General features: G+C 36.7%; 1 protein-coding gene across 6 annotated transcripts in view; it reads right to left on the bottom strand.

Annotated features, from left to right (window-relative positions):
- Window positions 1-18,166, bottom strand: part of magi3b (membrane associated guanylate kinase, WW and PDZ domain containing 3b) — a 158,580-nt gene extending 140,414 nt beyond the window's left edge. For 3 of the 6 annotated variants that reach the window (XM_077198013.1, XM_077198014.1, XM_077198017.1), the window contains exons 1-2: window positions 17,713-18,166; window positions 17,121-17,575 (exon numbers count right to left, since the gene is read on the bottom strand). In XM_077198013.1, coding sequence (XP_077054128.1) covers window positions 17,121-17,427 — 307 coding nt within the window. In that variant the 5' untranslated portion in view covers window positions 17,428-17,575; window positions 17,713-18,166. Of the gene's footprint in view, window positions 1-17,120 lie in introns of all 6 variants that reach the window. The other 3 variants (XM_077198016.1, XM_077198018.1, XM_077198015.1) reach the window with 2 other exon arrangements.
- Between the last annotated feature and the right edge of the window lie 1,866 nt (window positions 18,167-20,032).

The raw sequence follows: 20,032 nt of genomic DNA, 5'->3' as shown, positions 1-20,032 counted from the left end.
TTTTACTGTACTGTGAACAGCAGCAACAACAGCAGCAGCACCTTAACATGTTGGTTACTATTTACTATGGTTAGACAATAATACAAATCTTCTACTTCTATACAAAAAAATATTGTCAACAACCCCAGCTGTCATGGCTACTTCTATTTTAGGAACACTTAAGACACTATGTGTGTGTGTACACGTTTAATACACACCATGCTGAACTTTGCCTTTAGCATGGGAAAGAATGAGAGCGATGTGGAGCAGAAAAAAAGAAGAGCGAGCTCAAAAGAGTCAAATCTGCGCTCAAAGAGATACGATCATAAGTGAGGTGAAATCTACAGTAGAGCTTTGGCAAATGTCAGTGTGGAAGACTGAAACACTTCAAACATGAGTTTATGCCTGACTGCTATTCCAACATTAATAGGAGGTAAAACGTTGTAAAAGTTCAACTTTCTATACAGTACTTTTTTTGCCCTACCTACTGCTGAAATCGAAATGTGTGACTCTTAATACGAGCTGTGACATATTCGAAGAAACACCTAAAAATGCCTGCTAAAAAACTAGTGTACGAAGGTGATTATTTTCTTGTTGACAGACTATAGTGTTCTGTCGGTTTGCACAGTTGTACCACACCAAAGCCAAAACTCAAACGTTTTACATTTTTTACAGAATTTGCTCTGCCATCTCATTGTCTCTGGTTTATGTAACTGAAAACACCCACAAAACACACACACATCCAGAAACAGGCCAAGCCAGTTTTCCTTAGCAGGTCACATACATTCGTGCACAGAGGTATGCAAAGCCAGTTGGCCTTGTAACATAACAAGCTATTCTTTTACTCTAAGAAATGTCTTAGAAAAAGAAAACAGCCTGTGAAACATGCATTATGGAAAGTTTTCATTCAAGAGTATGCTACACTGTGGTCACATGACCTCATTAAGTTGCATGTTAAATTCAGCAAATGTCATAAATACATTCATTTTGCATTTAATTCCACTTTTGTATTAAAATGTCTTAGCAGTCAAATTAAAGGACACGTTAAAATGCAAGGTAAAGTCAAGCACACTGCATTACAGGATACCATGGTTTTCACAGTGTGACCTATTGCAGTGGTTCTCAACTTCCATGGGGACCACAGGATGACTTAAAATTATTTATTAATATATTTTAATATTAATAAAATCTAACTTTGAAAAAAAATCCCCCTAAATTACAATTTATTTTAATTGAAGAAAATACAGAATATTCTTTAATCAAAATCGTGGTTAACTGTATACATACTAAATATAGTCTGAAATTGTATGAGTACTATGGTAGTGTGCTTTTCCGAATACAGAGAGAATATATGTTTGTGCAATAGCCACAAGCTGGTGCATTTAAACCTATTTATATGGATATTCACAAATACATATTAGGGAACTCTGGGAAGTGCAGACTATTCCGTTTTATTAGTATTTAATATAAGTAAATACTATATCACATAAACCGACATGAATGCTGACATGAAGTGCAACATTTATTTTGCATCACATAATCAAGGTTCTTATTAATATCCAGCCATATAAACATGCACAAACAATTTGGAATCACTCCACACACACACACACACACACACACACTCATTATGAGTATCATGAAAAGAGACTCGCATCTTTTCAGCACCACTGGCCTCTGACTCACCCGGAGGGGACGTAACCCATAGCAACACCCACAATGTGGAGACCGCTTGACTCTGAGAAGGATGTGTTGAGCTTTTCAAATGATAACACACATGCATACATGAGAGGGGTTTCGAAATCCTGTATATCTAAAATAAAAGCAGTGACGTTTCAAATCACTTTGAAAGAAATGCAGAGAGAGAGAGAGAGAAAGAGAGAGCTCCTGGAGCAGAAAGCTCGGCTGCCTCTGTGGTCTGCCACTTTAAATCAGATGGCAGCGTCTGATGGCTCAATGTGAATGCTGCCCAATAATAGAAACAGTTTGGCGAGAAATACAGAGGAAAGAGGGCAAAGGAGGGATAGAGCGGGGAAACGAGGGAATAACAAGGACAAGCCAGACCTCCGTCTGAAAGCCACTGGCCTCAGGGTCTATCATTCTCTCTTCTGCTCTCTTTCTGGTTTAGAGAGTTGAAAGGTGCAGGAAAACGCTATATTCTCCCACCCCAGGAATGAAGTAAGCTGCCGGGGGCCTGTTTAGATCAAATGTGATCTTTTAAAGCTGCTTTGAGTCAAAATTATGGCTAAATTTTGTTGCAGCCCCTTAATAACTGTGGCCTGCTCTCATGACATACGAAGAAACCTGAAACAACAACCGGATATGTGAATCAATCACAATGAGATCTGAACATTGGGACTCTAGTCTCAAATCACCTGGTGCTCAGGTCTAATCTAATTATATCAAGCCACCGAGAGAAACTCCATCCCTTCCATCAGTTAGATTGCCACCACAACATTTTAAGAGAAATTCAAGCAGTTCATCTTGGTTTAGTATACATTATGTTGGCATACTGGTCCATCAAACAACCGGTTTAAGAGGAGGAGGACATGGATATAATTCATGTGGACATACAATTCAATGCAGTGGGTCCAAAAAGCATTTGGATGCTTAATGGCATCGTCATGGCATAAGAGACAAAATTTCAAACAAAGGAGCATCCGTCTACATTCTGAACCATATTTATTATCTATAATTGTATGCTTGTGCAATCTTTTTTTTTTTTTTATAAGTCCCCCCTGAGTTTAAAACATTATCTAATGCAATGACATATATACATTTTCAAAGTGTGATGTAAATGTCCAAATGCTTCTCTTAGGTCAATATATGTACATATGCAGATAAGAAATGGCATTTACATCCTCAGATATAAAGGCAGTAGAGATCTCTTCAACGTGCCACCCATTTTTAAACATATGCTGACAAAAACAGATTAACCTTTCATGCTTCGTCATGCTTGTGTTTTCATTTAAAGGTTATTTTTAATGATGCGATTCCCTTTATGAGGATCTCAAACCATCATTAACAAGTGTTAATTGCCAAATACTCAATACAATTTTAGCTACGAATGGCTCCATCGCTGATGGGCAACATTCAGGGTCGAAATCTTATTAAAGTTCACATTTGCTTCATCACTGTTTGCAAAAAGTCTGGTAGTGTATATTTTGGAAATATTAAGGGTTATGGATTAGAACCCACTAAAAACCACTTACCCTGAACATTAGTATTGAACGTTAGTAACTCATCACGAGTCATTTGTGCTTCAGACAATGACTGATACCCCCAAATCATGTGCTTTTGTTTTAAGCAATTTTCCTAATATGATATTCACCTTGTAGATGATAAAACTAAGAAAATCCCACAGTCTTACATTGGAGGAGGAGCCTGAGTTATATTTAAAGATCAGAATATCAATATTGACTTCTTTTTTGACAGCAGAAGTGGCAAATATCAAGCCATCACAGTTATACTGTACTGTGAACAGCAGCAACAACAGCAGCATCACAACGACATTTTGGTTACTATTTACTATGGTTAGCAAATAATAAAAATGTTCTACTTCTATACAAATAAATATTGTCAACAACCACAGCTACCATGGCTATTTCAATATTCAATATTTCAATATTTGGGTGAACTACACCTATAAACATCTGGTGAAAGTTTAAAACGCACCTCCAGCAGAGGGAAGGGAAGGTTTATTCAGTCTGCCCATGAGGTGTCTGTGGAAAAGACTATTTTAAAACCTGAAGTATTTGATTAGCAACAAATGCTTGTGTCATTGCTCATGCCTCATTCGGGTCAGACCGGTTTTAAGTGAATGACGGACAGCAGATATACTTGAGGAGTGTGTGAAACAAACAGCAACTCTGAAACTCGGAGTGTAAAACTTCCCTGTCCTGTCTGAATTCCACAAATCCTTTTTGGTTGGTTGCCTTTACAAAGAGGCAACAAATTAAACTTGGAGATCTTTTATAATTAGTCTGGTTTCAGAATCATCTGACTTCGATCTATAGCACATGTCTTTGGGGGAGTTTACACAAGATGTGTTCTTGCATACAAAAACAGCACAATGAAATGAAACATTACAAAAATGTGGACTATTTTTAACATCACACGCTGCTTTTAAATGGAATGCTCATGGAGGGATACTCAAAAATCATGAAACACGATGCAACTAGCGTCACCTAAAGGAACAATAACATTAGTATTAAAAACTGCATATTATTTGCAGGTTCATAACATTAGAAGCCAAAAAAGTGATCGAGCATCTAAGGAACATCCATTAATGGTTTATGGATGGCATAACCCTGTTATCCACAAACTAAATTAAATATTAAGATCCATATAAAACAACAATGTGATGCATCATTTATCACACATAAGGGCAATTTCTGCTGAGCTCCTTAATTGTTTGGGACGACATTATGGACGATTTGATTGAATGTGTACCGATGGTGTAGACCTCTGGTGCAGTCAGCCGTGTCTATGAGGAAACAGGGTCTCTGAAAACACAGACACACACACTCCTACACAAACCCTGTTAGCCTCAGAGAACAAGTCCAGATACTCGACAGCACATGATGCAACATCCAACAACATCAATTTTTAAGGGGAAAAGAAAAAAAAATTCTGGCTAAGCTGCATACTAATCAACTTGAACAGTATTTTTCGTACTTTCTAATAGTGAAATCTTTATTCATCCATTAGCCGATCCAAAACAAAATTGAAATGCTCAAATCCTTAAAGCCCACTTCCAAGTCAATATGCCTCAAGTACACTTTCATGTAACTGTATGACTCTTTTGCACATTTTATCGCCCACCAGGTAAAAATCATATGCCAAATTGCTTAGAAAACTAAAAGCACAGAGTCTCTCATCAGCAAACAGCATATTATTATTATTAATATTATTATTATTTAACTAGTATAAGTCAGTAGAGCAAATGAAGTGAGATAAGTTACATGCTAAAAAAATTAATTCTTAGGGTAAGTAGTAAGTACACAAAAATAGTACTAAGAAATGAAAAGTTGAATGAATGAATGAATGATCCAGGTATAGAACCATTTCACATTTTCGGGTTTCTCGGAAGCGGAAGTCGTCATAGTTGGGTAAAATTCCATCACGGTGAATGAGAAAACACATTAAATATATTTTTTGTGTTGCCATTTGCTCAAACAACAAAAAAAACTTTCAAAAAGAGGAAGAAAATAGAGAGAGATTGATAACCACAGTCAGAAGAGAGAAAGATGTGAACTTTACGATAGAAACACCGTATTAGAAACACCTTCACAGCAGCGTTAACCAATTTTTTTGTAATTTGATGCAAAGGTAATATAATACTAAGTATTGTGTTATAAATATACAGACATATTTTAAAAAATGTAAATATAAAAAACGTTACAAATTTATAATGCAGATGACCGTTAAAACGTGCCATCACGGTCAGTGAAAAGGGTCTTAAGCAGATTAAAGAAGAGTACAGAGATATATGATGCCATCTGTTCATTGCGTAAATGTTAAGAAGTCTGGACTTTGGTTATAGATCAATCTGTAGCTGCCTATAATTATTTGTTTACCTTTGTTTGAAATAAAACATATTACATTATGGTATCCCCGAGAGTCCCATCGGTCTATGTCTTATCCTACCACTTAGTCTATCCATCCTACACTGGCATGCCATTTTTGACCCATGTATGTCCAGCTCTTAATATTAATGACCTGCTGCCCTTCCACGTCAGCCCTGTTATCAGTCTCTGTCATGTTTAGGGACACAGCCGCTCTGGATTACTGCAAGCAAGCAGAAAGCAATGTCCCTGTGAGGATGTCTGCACTGGGGGTTACATAATACTAGTAATCCCCATATACTGCGTACGTGTATGTGTGTGCTAGAGAAAGGGTGAAAGGAGTGTGTTTGACAGTGACACAGAGAAAAAGCGTATGTCAGGGAGTCATAAAACTCTGCATACCCGGAAATGTGTTTCCTTGCCCCACAGTAAGCCCACTGGCATAATTTTAATGTTAAAATACTTTCTATTATCACTGTGTAGTGTGCAGGGATACCATTGAGTAATACGATGTTCGTAGGTTTATACCCAACAAGCAAAAAACATTTTCCCAACATTGCATTTTGGTTACATCATAAGTTTAAAATGGTGTAGAAAACAATACTATGCTGAAGATAAAACAAATAATGAACACATGAAGTACTGTTTACTGATTATGAATCCAAAAAAATCAAGAAAAAACTTCCAATTTACCGTTTTATTTTAGTAGATTTTTTCTAACCAAAAAAAAACAATTAGGGAAATAGCCTCAAAATATCCACATTATAACATTTCGCCAACGTTATGAAAATACATATTTATTATAACATCTAACATCTATAGCAATAATGAAGAAGGGTAATAATATCACAAACAACTGACAGAAAAACATTTGTGCAAACTGGATCTGTGGCACATTTGTCAACTAATCGGGCAAGTTTACAGCAGGACCACCTTTTTTTCCTGAAAAATAGCAGACGCAGAGAGGGCTGAAATTTGAGAAACAATTATTTTTGCAATTTTAATTGGTGCCACACTTTAATTTTGTTGCATGCTGTGATAATCTTAGCATGTGTGGTTTGACACTGACTCTCTCGAATGCTATCCCGAGTATGCATTCATTTTGCAATACATTGTGGGAAGACAGAGAGCGTATCATCCTTACCTCAATTATGTAATTATTATTTACATACATAGACGTCAGCACAGACTTGCCCTTGCCAGCATGACCAACTGTTCAGACAGCCAACTGTAGTTCAGCTCTTGTAGTGTGCATGCAGCAGGGCTCTGTGGGAAAGAAATGTTACGCCAACAGGACCTAGCTGGCATTATGCCGGTTCCTGTGTTAACCACAACAAGCAACAAACGGATTCTACGGTTTGATCTTAATCAGTTTTTGGTATTTGTGGAGATGATGCTGTCTTTTGTGTTTGTCCGAGGGCTACCAACAGATTACAAAAATTCAGTCATTTGTGTATGTGATAATTTAAAATTTTGAATTGACCTCTGTAAATTTTCTTTCCCCATTTTTTCAGATTCACTTTGAAGGAAAAGAAACAACATAATAAGTACTAAAATAGGTTTTGCAGCTAGCAGCAGTATACTTTTAGTTGTTTGCATTAAATTAATGAAAAATTAAAGCTGATATACTTGTCTAAAATGAACACATTAACAGGCAGCTCTAAATTGTTTATGATTTGTTTATGGGTAAACAACAGAAATACAATATAAATGCGTTCTGTATGTGGTGCATGCCCATAGCAGATGTCATGTCCAGCCTTTCTTTTAGGGATTAGAGCAAAACAAATAAACTACACACAGTCCACTCTTCCCCTATCGATTACTCAATCATGCCTCACTTCCCTCATTAGAGCTTCCTTTTACCTCTCAGTCACTCAACTTGCCTTCTCAAGGGTGCGTGTCACATTTCTTAAATGCATTTTCCTAGCAAGCTTTTTTTGCATGTCCTCCTTTCTTTTCTTTCTCATGATTATGTGGGCGTGTGGCCCAACAATGGCAGACGTGAGGAGAGTCAGAAACCTCTCAGATTTCATTTAAAATATCTTTATTTGTGTTTCGAAGATGAGAAAAAGTCTTAAGGGTTTGGAACAACATGAGGGTGAGTAAATGATGACATGTTTTTTTTCCTTTTTGGGTGAAATAACCCTTTAATTTAAATAAAGCTGAAATAAAATGAAATATAATTTTTAGTTGAAAAACTTAAACATAGAATCTTGATTAAAGAATTAGAACTAAGATAAATAAAATAAGGTGAAGTACTAAATAAGTAAAACTAAAATAAAAGATAAATTAAAGCTAAGTTGAAATATTTAAAACTAATAAAACTGACAAAACCATATACAAAATCGCAAAAATGGAAACCAAAATGAGTTTAATGAAAACTAAAAATATATAATATAAAAAATTATATATATATATATATATATATATATATATATATATATATATATATATATATATATATAATTAGCTTATATTTTTATAATTTCAGATATATATATATACACTAAAATAACATAAATTCAGTTATCCTGAGCTGGATATCCAAGCTGCTCTTTATGCAATGATTGTGAATGGTTAGCACATTCAATATACTGGAAAAAGCAGCTTACATATTCTTCCTGTGTGTTCAACACAAGAAATAAATGAATGGCAATAGCATTTGCCAAAGTCTCTAATTTTACCTTTATATTCTAGATTTTCCCGGTTATTATTGACTTACGTGTTCCAAACAGAAAGAGCGTGAAAAAAATAGTGTCTATTGGTTTGTGGAGAACACCCTTTGATACGCTCAACATCTCCTCCCTCATTGATCTTATTCTACAGCAAATCTGCCTTTTGTTATATGGCCACACCCCCTTAACAAACATCTACATAAATAACACCTCTACATCCTTGAAACCACACCCAAACATATATCACTCTCTTCCATGAAACATAAGTGCCTCCTACAAATCTGCTGTCTTAACGTTGCCAAATATTAAATCCAGTGACGCCGTCAGCACATATGGCACACAAAGAACACACACATGAAACATTTGCCCAGATTCATCTCTTGTATATGGGGCACAATCCATCAGTTTTATCCAGGCTAATGCTGGTAATTAACGACAGGACAAAAAGGCCACCACATGTGCCATTTGGAGGTGATACAGTATAATCCGTTCCCCCATAAACACAGCTGGTGATGCTGTTTTATGAGCTAACAAGAGGTTAGTGTACAGTACAGTCGCGCAGATCTGTCACATGCACCAGAATCTTAATACCCTAAAAGGATGCAACACAGAACAGAGACAGATTTTGACATTTTACTCTATATATTATGTATTGATAAGTTGATCCCATACAAAAATGTAATATATGGCCATATATGTACTTATATTTTAAATAGCATGACATATATCTATACATATATTTGACTTATCTGAGAACACAATATATGCCTGCAACATATATGACCATTTATGTGTCCAAACATGTGAAGAAAATATTTGAGTTCATCCATATATGATACCATATATCTGCATATATTACAGTATAGTATTGGTTTCTCGCATATATGGACAACATTAAGTATAAATATGTGACATACATATATATGGGAAAATATATGGCACTTACATGAAAACGGCCATTTTTGCTATATTTTGAAATATATGTTTCATATATGTCTGTGTTTTATATATATGAATTTTGCATATATTCTCATATAGGCAGCAGACATACATGGGCACTGACATTATATATGTAATTTAGATATATTGACATATATTACATTTCTGTATGGGACACCCAAAAAGCAGATATGTATAATTCATGTGATTAAATACGTTGAGTGTTTATTGCAATCCACACAGTATGCACATTAGTGTTGCTCAGTATACAGATACTGTAATATTGCAGTACAAACCAAACCTTAAGCTCGACTGCTGAAATGCATTGTAAACGCTGCATGAAAGTGAATATTATTTACAGTAATATTTTATTAATAATAGTATCTATGTACAGAACATCCACAACAATCTAAGTAAATTAACAACAAGCATCCAGGTATATTAATAAACTTACTGCACACAATCTATTGGTTTTTCTGCATCTGCGACAGCTCACTAAATATGTAAATATAATCAGCAGGCAAACACTAACTAGGAACTTCTGGCAACTTTCATTATAGATAAGTCAAATCCATTTTCAGTTTGTATTATCAGGAATATTTCACAAACAGGCAAGCAACTCCCATGGTGAAAGTTCTGACTGCAGCTCGGGTGAATTTCCCTTTAAGGACGACTTCATCAGCGATTAATGAATTCGGTTTTCAATCGGGGCCTTTGACAAGCTACTGTACTTGACAGTTCATTTGGTTGACGTGCACCTGCCAACAAGATGGGATTAGCATCTTCAAAGGACAGAAACAGGAAGTTACGAGTGGAGAGAGTGAAGAGATGTGGAACGAAGAAAAGCGGTTGAAAAGAAAGAGAGGAGAGAAACGCTAATAAAGAAGAGTGGATGTGCATTGCGGTAAGTGTGCTGAATTCTTGAGTCCTTGCTGTCAGGTTTTTGCTTTGCCGCAGGCACACATAGGCCTACTCCACGTTGACGAACTCTCGGTGCTCCTAGTTACACCAAGACTGTTGCAGAAGTCTGCCGGTAGTTAAATTAAGCTAATTAGTGCATTCCTGACATGTGCACATTTTTTCCCATAGCTTGAAAACAATACCACAAGGTCCTTCCCTTCCATCACATACTGAGGCTGCAATGATAATTAGAGGTTGCAGAGACATTCAGCACAAGGGGGACAAACAGCGTCCCTCAATTCCACAGTGGTTTATCTCCACGCTGCGATCTTTACCTAGGCACAATACCCTGTAAGTAAATAAGCTGGAACATTCTTCATTAGCATGAAATATAGCGTGGCTGCAGACAGCGCAAAGGATACACAATGGCTAACACCTTTAAAGTAAGTGCTGAATCACAGTTTTGATATGCAACTAGATCGTTTATCAAAATAAATTAGCGTGCTGGGTAATATTTAATAAAACCTTTAACTAAAGCTTTAATAAGCTCATTAAAGTCAAAATAACACTATGCCCTGGTGTGCTATCCATTTAAAACAGTCAATCAGTGTTATTGCTCTTATTCTGAGTCATAGAGCTGCAAGGCCTCCATCAATTTAACATGTCTTTATATGCATGTAAGGCCCTTAGGAGGTGATATTCCATGCAAGGAATAACTTAATTTGGCCCAGATGAAAGGTCGAATTAACCTTTCATATGTTCTAATCAAAGGTACGCTGTTTGGACAAAGCAATGCAGTTTCTCATTATATGAACAGTGGAATAGCAGGCTCTGGGTAATTTCCATTTCAAAGAGCTAAAACTGTTGCTGCAATTACAGCACTTCACTCCTAGAGAGATGAAACTATAGCACAATTCAGAAGCACTATGAATCAGAATTGCTGTGAATTCCCACATCGATGCTAGTTCTGGAAAACAACAACGATGGCGTGCAGCCCACCTAAAGTAGAGGCGCGAGGTTTGAGCACTGTCGATGACATGCTGCGTTCAAGTTCTCCAGGGAAGTTCCTATTTACGGTTCAGAAATCGAGATTACAATATGATGGGTTTATTTAAGTGATTTTAGTCTAATAAAATGGACCTGCTGGGTACAATTTCATTTTTCTCTCTTTCACTTCCCGACAAAGAGAAAAGGAATTTTAGTGCTCATGCAACATAATGAAGAGCAAAAGAATGCACATTAGATCGGCAATCAATGCTTTATCTGTGCATTTATTATTATCAGGCTGCCAAATAAATAAATAGTATTTTCTGGCAAGTTTTATTGCTACTCTTAATTAACATTACACCAAAAAAATGCATCAAAATTTCTGATTAAAAACAATTTATTTCTGCCAAGTTTCCTACTGATAATTACAAATTGATGGTGGCGTTCATGTGCACTTAACTCATTCTAGGATGATTTGAACACAGCAGTAACCATTTCTAATTTGAATTAAATAAACAACAATTTTCCTCTGAAGTCATGTAAAGTGCATCAAGTATAAGGTCAAATCGCCTTATCTAAGGCTAATGTTAATGCTAATCTGCAACCGGTTGTTAATTACCATAGAAAACCCTTTCAACTCATGTCAGTTTGCAAAAAAGCAGTAAAATAATGGATATGATGCAATAATAAAAATATACACAGTTTAGAAAGTATAGCCACATGAAGTTTTAACACGAGACTTGAAGAGTTAAAAGGCTAAATAAAATAAATTTAAAAAATCTGTGCATTTTAAAATCCAGCATTTTAACTCATGTCATCATTAATATGATACTCGCAGTGATGCCAGAAATGCACTGTTTACATAAAGAAGCCAGAAGCTAATCCACCTAGAACTAAAAGGACAATTTATACAACTATACAGTGCAAACACCACCCATTTCTGTTTTGAAGAATAAATATATAGACTTGCCATTTAACCATTTATCCAGAATGTCTAGACTTCCATTAAGTGCTTTACTGTAAATGCAATTTTTTCTAAAAAAAAATGCCTGTGCACTGTGGTAATCGATATATGCAGTCAATGAAGCTTATCTTGCTTTAGCCATCAGCGAAAGCTTGAGGGATGAAGTCATAGATGCATTTTAATGCACACAACTGATCTGCTGGACCTGCTGCATAAAAGAACTACTGCAACTTTGTTCAGATGTGCAATGAGAAATTCTACATCCCAATACACCTGAAGAAATAACCATAGAAATTTTCCAATGACACACAAAGAAATACCCTCGCTGGACTACAGGAAAGCAAAGGTAGTCCGAGAGGGAGATGAAGCAGCTGGTGGAGGGAGAACTGCTGTTTTTGTGCCTGTGGCAAAGACTGCGGCATCATTTCCTGTTATCAGCTGATCCTTAGTGTGTATAGGCATTTCACTCACTCCATCTATTATTCACATGCTTTGAATCCCATATGAGACCTGGACATGGTAGACCGACATGCACATAAACACACAAAGCGGCCTACATACTACTGTGCTCACACATCACAACAGAGGATACAGTACGGTACTTTTTAAGGTACTTTTTTTTTCATGAGCATTTCAAATGAGATTCTCTTTGTGCAGCTTGAATCAAGAGCTAGACAAAAGCAGTACTAAACAACTGCATTAACGCAAAAGCACACTTGAACACACACAAACCCATTTAAACAGGGTCAGGAACTAAGAACCACTTATACATATAAAATAATAATGAATTGTTCAGCAGGATGGCCTTATTTACAAACAAAACACATGTGCTAATAAAATGAATGATAGACACAAATTAGTCTCATAAGTAATTGGTTTGAATCAATCTAAAAACTCATTTGATAACTAGAACTGATTGCTTATGGCTGTTATGAGCTAGAATCATGAGCAAAAATACTCGTGAATTACTACATAGTTCTGACATGAAACTCTGAATGGTGCAGGCTGATGGGTCTTTAACTTACTGGTAGTAATCATGTCGTAATCTCAGATGATTGGTTGCTGTTGCATCAGCGTCCAATGAGCTTGCTGCTCAAATATTCAAATACTTGGCATTGTTTGCTATTACAATCTGCAGCGTGCTTTCAAAACCCTCCCTCTTCCCCAGCTCCACCTGCATAGATATGCTACGGGGTTAATTCATGTATGTTACATGTGCAGCAGCAGCAGCGTGTCTTACATGCTCACAGCAAGTCTGTGAATGTATTCACAGTAGCAAGTCTCAGGACTTGCTCTGCAGCAGTGTAGCAGATCTATTCCGCCAAGACCAAATACATTACCATTGCCATATCCATTACCATGCCAATCTCAATAACCATACCAATCTCTCGGGAGTTGTCATGACAGAATTAACTTAACTTAAATTAATCTAACAATTCACTCACTCATAAGATAATGAATTTGTTAAAAAAATTAAAAATACACACAAATCAGCCTCCAACACATGAGTCATTGGCTTAAATCTTCCAACAACTCATTCACTCCTCTTAACAGTGTGAAACTAATAACTCTTATGAGCTAATAAATTGGTCCAAAACTCACAAATCAGTTTCAAACTCATGAGTTACTGGTTTGAATCAGTCCTAAAACTACCAAATAATTATTGAACTCAATAGTTATCACTTCAGCCAGCAACTCTAATGAGCTAATGAATTGGTAAAAGAATATCCTCAAATTAGTCTCAAACTCATCAGATGTAATCAGAGTGCTGTAAAGAACAAGAATCAGTAAATTCCTTACAATTATCACAATCTTACAAAAGCCTCACATAAACTCACCCTAACCACGGAAGACGGGATAAACTTGTTTATGTCCTAAAGGCCACAGGGCCTCAGCTGCCACTGATGTGGATGCTCTCAGAATCCCAGATACTTCTCATTTATTCAACAATCAACCATCCAGTTAATGCTATCCTTCTGTACCCTCTCCTTCTCTCCATGGCAACAACTCTCACATCTACATGCTAATAACATCCTCCTATCTCCATAACAACTCTGACATATTGTGCCTTTCCCCTCCTGCTGCTAAGAATACACTCATTCGACCCATCAATAATGCTAAGATATTCTGTGTCCATGGTAACAACGTCGTCCTCCCTTTTTTCATCATGCCCTCATAAACCAGTAAGGTGCTCACAGGCCGGTCCTATGTAAAGGTGATCCCCTTGCTTTGATCAATACACACTCCAACAGTGAAATGACACTCATGCATTTATAAGATGTGTGGAGTGTTTACACCCCACCAACCCTAAGGCAAACACTGTGCCTCCGAAACTTTAAGTGTAGCACATGTCAAAGCCAGGGCATGTGGTGCAACCACTATGGGGGAGAGAACAAAGACTCTTCTGGATGCTGTTCGGCAAAGTACTTGTCCATCGGCTGAGTGTTCCATGATGTAGAAATTACAAAGTCAGTCTTAAAGGAACAGTTCAACCTTGAAGTGCCAGACAGGGATGATTTCTTTCTTCCATGAAACAATAAAAAAATATGTTTTACAGAATGTACACACTGTTTTGGTGGTTAAGAGGGGCATGAAATGACATAGAATGACATATAAGCTAGAAATTTTTTTTTTAAATGGTACTCTGCATTCACCCAAACAGGAAAATTATTAAATTAATTTGCCATCATGTCATTCCAAACCTGTATGCAGGGCTGGACTGGCTATCGGGCATACCGGGCATTTGCCCGGTGGGCCGACGTGCTTTTTGGGCCGATACAGATCATTCTTTAAAAAATATATATAAAAACATTTTTTTTTTTCTAAACGGCCCATAATACTCGTACATCGGCGGCCCATTCGTTTAGTTTTGCTTAATTGGTGGCGCTGGGATCTTTGTGCCGGTGTAATGCATTGGACAAAAAAAGTATTTTTTTTTTTTTAACAGACCGGCCCATGAAACACGTAGATCAGCGGCCCATTGGTTCTTTTCTTGATTGGCACTGGGCTGGTCCAATCACATCTTTAAACTCCTCCCCCTTTGGGCTCTGAGTGCACGTGCAGTGTCAGTGTGTATCTGTCAAAATAGTCAGAGATGGAGAAGAAACACAAGGAATGTGCAGAGAAATAGCGTGAAAAAAAGAAACGGGCCCTTCAAGTGTCTGATGAGGATATTGAGGAGGATCAGGAGAGAATGAGTGAGTGTAGAGAACTGTGTTAAGCAGAACTAGGCAACTTTCAGAACACTTAGGTAGGCTATGAGTGTAGAAACCCATCACCCAGTTACGCATTATTTACACATCGGCATAGTTGATGATTACGCATTTTACTAGAATTGTAATGAGACGCGTTTGTAAACCATGTTTTCGGCCAAAATAAAAGATCATGTGTGTATCTCTTTCAAGCATGGAAATGAGTACAAAACTAATTATGAAAGTTCCTTTTATTTTTCAGTGCATTTGTTTTACAATATGGCTATTACTGTCATGGAATTAATATTATAACTATTATTATGCAGTAGTGTAATGCAGACAGACACTATATCACAGCTTTGAGTTTTTCTTTGTTCAATTTGCCCACCGATTAAGGGTTGGAGCTCTTAATTTTTAACTCTCAAAGTGCACCAGATTGATGAATTTAACATTAAAAAGCACAAATTTTTCTTACGGGGGGCTCCCCCGAACCCCCCTAAAGGGACAGAGGTCCACCCACCACAGATTTACCAAAAATTATTTGTCAAACACTGGTATTGCTATGCCAATGCAGCTTATAGCTTGTTTTAGGATTCATCATTGTGGGGTAGTTCGATTGTATTTTACAATTAGTAGTTATTTCATCTATTAACTCTTACTCATTCCTACTCACTCATTAGGCTACATGGCATTAGTGGTTTTAATAGGAGTTAGTATACATATTCAGGGTTGTGAAAAGATCGGTTGTGTTTATGATTATATGTAGTGGGTCAGTCTGGGCCAAAATGCCCGGGCCGATTTTTAGTCCCAGTCCAGCCCTGCCTGTATGACTAATTCTTCTGTGGAAGTCAAAATATATTTGAAAGAACATTTGGTCCAAACAACATTGGACCCCTTTGACTTTCATTCTATATGGACAACAACAACAAAAAACACCTAGGCACATTTCAAAAGATCTTATGTTGGGTTCCACAGAAGAAGAGATAGAGTCATTCAGATTTTAAGTGACATGAGTTTGAGTTAATACAGAATTTTCTGTAAAACTTTACAATAAGGTTCTAGTAGTTAACATTAGATAATGTATTTTTGTTTTAGTTATTAAAAATTCAACGGTTCATTGTTATTTCATGTTAGCTCAGGTTAATTAAATCATATTACCAAATAGCCTACAACTTTTGCTTTTAATAATGGATTAGTGATTGTTCAATATAAAATGAATGAAATCACTTTAGGGTCCAATTCCCACTATTAACTAGTTGCTTATTAGCATGCATATTACTAGGATATTAGTTGTTAATTAGTACTTATAAAGCACATATTAATGCTTTATTCTGCATGACAATCTTCTACATCCCTTAATCCTACCCAATATCTAAACTTAACTACCTTACTAACTATTAATAGGGCAGTAATTAGAAATGTATTGAGGCAAAAGTCGTAGTTAATGGTTAGTTAATAGTGAGGATTTGACCTTAAACTAAAGTGTGACTACATCAATTAAGTATTTTGGTTAGTTGTATGTTAACAAGTGTTAACAAATGGAACTTTATTGTAAAGTGTTACCCAAATTTTAATTTTGGCTATCGCTATAGCCTCAGTCCCCATCCACTTTATTGTTTGTATTGAATCGAGAAAAGCGTGAACATTCTGCATACATAAAAATAAATCAATAAGCAAACCAACTAATCACCTTTCGTGATCCACAAAAGAAAGAAAATCATGTGCGTCTGCAAATGATGGTGTGTACAAAGTAGGCTATAAACACTTATTTTTGGATGAAGTGTCCTTTTAAATGTAAAAATTAACTACAAGGTTGCGCTGCGAGCGACAACTCCCCTGGCAACAGTTATTGTTTGGCAACATTGATTTTCAACAACAACCACAACAACAACAGCAAAAACAAGTTATCTCAGTTTACCTGGTTTGACAGTCTTAATTCGAATCGGCTCCCGAAAGTGGCGCATCACCGCGTGCGTGTCTCGGTTCGTCAGCCCACTGACAGGTGTCCCGTTCACTTCCAATAACACATCCCCGTAGTACGGTAGTCTCCCGACGTGACACACCAGCACGTCCAAGTTCATCTGACCGAGGAACGGGAACTCCCCGCGCTCAGCGCCTCCAAGGATCTCCACAACATCACCGAACTCCCCAACGCTTCCCCAGGACACGGCGCACTCTTGCACTTTAGTGGACCAGTGTTTCTTCCTCTTCAGCGTTTTAGACATCCTTTATCCTTTAAGTTTCAGTGCAGTTCCACGTTAACAGGTTTTGAAGCCTTTCTTCCCGGTGTGTCGTTCACTTTACCCGGTGAGGGGATGACAGCGCGCGGATGTGAAACGCCATCCAGCCCGTGATAACTCCATAAGGCTCATCCTTATTAGTTCAAGACAACATTTGATTAAATCATCAAAACTTCTTTTACGAATGCGCGAGGATACAATAGCTACATTATGCAAAATAATATCAAAAGTAAACAACAATCAATAGAAGAATGAAGTTAAACTGTTTACCTGTTAAGTTCACTCAGGTTTTGCATGCACAGCTTCAAGCGCACTAGACTGAAACACTGTTAAACGTGTCTGTCAGTACAGCGTAACAAAAACGCGTGTCTATAAAGGGAATTAGAGGCTAAATAGTGTCTGACGGGTATAAAGAGCCAGCGAAGCGGCTGTCTTCGAGATATTCGGCCGAAGCTCAGGTTAGTCTACGAAACGCGATTCCCAGTCAGTGAGTAGATGCGTCTGACGCTTCTTCATTCCTTGCTTGTGCCCGAACTATCAGCTTTGCACACATTATGAACCCTTGATGAATAGCCTACTAGAGAAATTACCCGTCGAATGTGTGTTTATCGCCTCAAATGGTCCCTGCGATGTTGTCATACGCGGCGGTTGATCTCTCAGATCTCCAGTCACGGCGGCTACTGTTGCGCTCAGCTTCTATTCGTCAACTGAAGCTGTGTGTGTGCGCGCGCGCGCTCACAGCTAGTGCGGCCTGTGACTGGATGGCTCTCGGGTGGAGGTTTATGAAAACAGAGCTCAACTGATTTAGTTAATGAAGATCCAAATGAAACAATTATAAAACCGACTTAGTATATGTATGTATATTTCTTTATTTCAGAACCATGGGTCCATATCAAAAAAAGAAAAAAAGAAAAAAAAATGTTTGACAGTATATAGCCTACATTTCATACATTTTGACAGTCAACTAGAAAATGTTAAAGACATACAAACTTTCATTCCAATGTCTCACTCTCCAGACATTGTATCTTAAGTATCATCGTACTTAGAACGCGACTCCTTCAATCAGAATTTATAGTAGGATACTAAGACGCTGTAAGATAAATATAAACGCTCACCTCACCTGTAACGGGTTAATTCTATATTAAAATTGCAAGTTTTTCTACTTAGCAGCAAGCCATAAGCAATTGTTAGGCTAAAATTATGCAACATTTATGTAGCCTAATATTTCCATTGCCACTGTTATATATATATATATATATATATATATATATAATATAGGTTTATATTGAGGTAAAATCAGCAAATCACTATAATTGAATACTCTAGATATGATCAATTTTGCTTGTTGTCCTGCTCAGAAATGTTAAATGCAATTAATAACATAACGCAAGTGCAAGCTGCTAAAGTAATGTGCAATAATTATTTAATTAATATTGAGTAACTTTTATTTCTGAAAAATTGCCAGTATTTCCTTTTTGCTACAAACAAAATTATACAAGTCTGCTTTCATTAATGAAAGAAAACATAGACACTTTAACTTGTTCTAATCTGCAAAGAATCCCGAATGTCAAAAAACAAAGTATTATACTACAAATCCCCCAAAATTCTTTCTTTCTTTTAAGTAATGTACTTTTTTTAGATAATAGGCTAAGATTAACATTATTCTTTCAGCTCAAACTATCAAACATGGTGCTAGCAACGCAGGGTCATGGGTACGATTCACAGGGAATGCATGAAGTAATCAAATGTATACCTTGAATGCAATAAGTCACTTTGGATAAGTGTCTGCCAAATAGCCTACATAAATGTATAAGAACATTTCAGAATTAGCTCACATACCAGATATGATAAAGTAATAAATGTAACGTCGGTGCTTGCCTCTTTTCTTTCTCTCATATTAATTTGCTTAAGTAATTTAATCATAACTTAAGCCTAGGTGAGGATATCACAAGTAATCAGTGAATATTTCATCTTGTAATCAAATTATAGGGTCAATTATTTTAATAGCAGAGTCCTGTAGTGAAGCGTTAGACTCAAAGCTGCCACCTTATGGTATGTTGTTGTAACTACACTTGAGTTGCTTCATTCAATCTGTCATGGTTTAAGACAAAGACACATTATTCATGCGCTCACTTCCCTTATTAATTACAGACAAGTCAAGACAAATCCAAACAGTGCTTTCTCGAGTTTGTAAGGGATCCAATTTAATTCCAAATCAGCCTGTGCACTTCCAAACGCAGAACACTTGTATTTCCCATGAGTATTGAGATCAGACACAGGAAACACAACAGGAAGTGTGTAGACATGGTTAATTTTGCTATAGTACAAGACCAGACATAAAACTAATTTCAGTGTGTTAGGTAGATTCAAGCTCTGAGCTATTTATATAAACCAACCCACTCACACATGCAGTTGAGATCAAATAACATATAGCCTACCAAATGCAGAACCTTTAAGATGTTTTTTCTTTTTATGTGGCAGAACAAATAACTACCACAAAACAAAATAATAACTGCATTTGCTCAAAAAAATCCTACTCAAACATTTACACAGATTTGGTAATTAAAGGGATCACCCAAAAATGCAAATT

This window comes from Siphateles boraxobius, unplaced genomic scaffold (genome assembly GCF_051911475.1).
Source record: "Siphateles boraxobius isolate OS27281-9 unplaced genomic scaffold, OSU_SipBor_1 41, whole genome shotgun sequence".
In the NCBI taxonomy this organism is placed as follows: Eukaryota; Metazoa; Chordata; class Actinopteri; order Cypriniformes; family Leuciscidae; genus Siphateles; species Siphateles boraxobius.
Note: the sequence above shows the minus strand (reverse complement) of the source record. Positions and strands in the feature narration are given on the sequence as shown.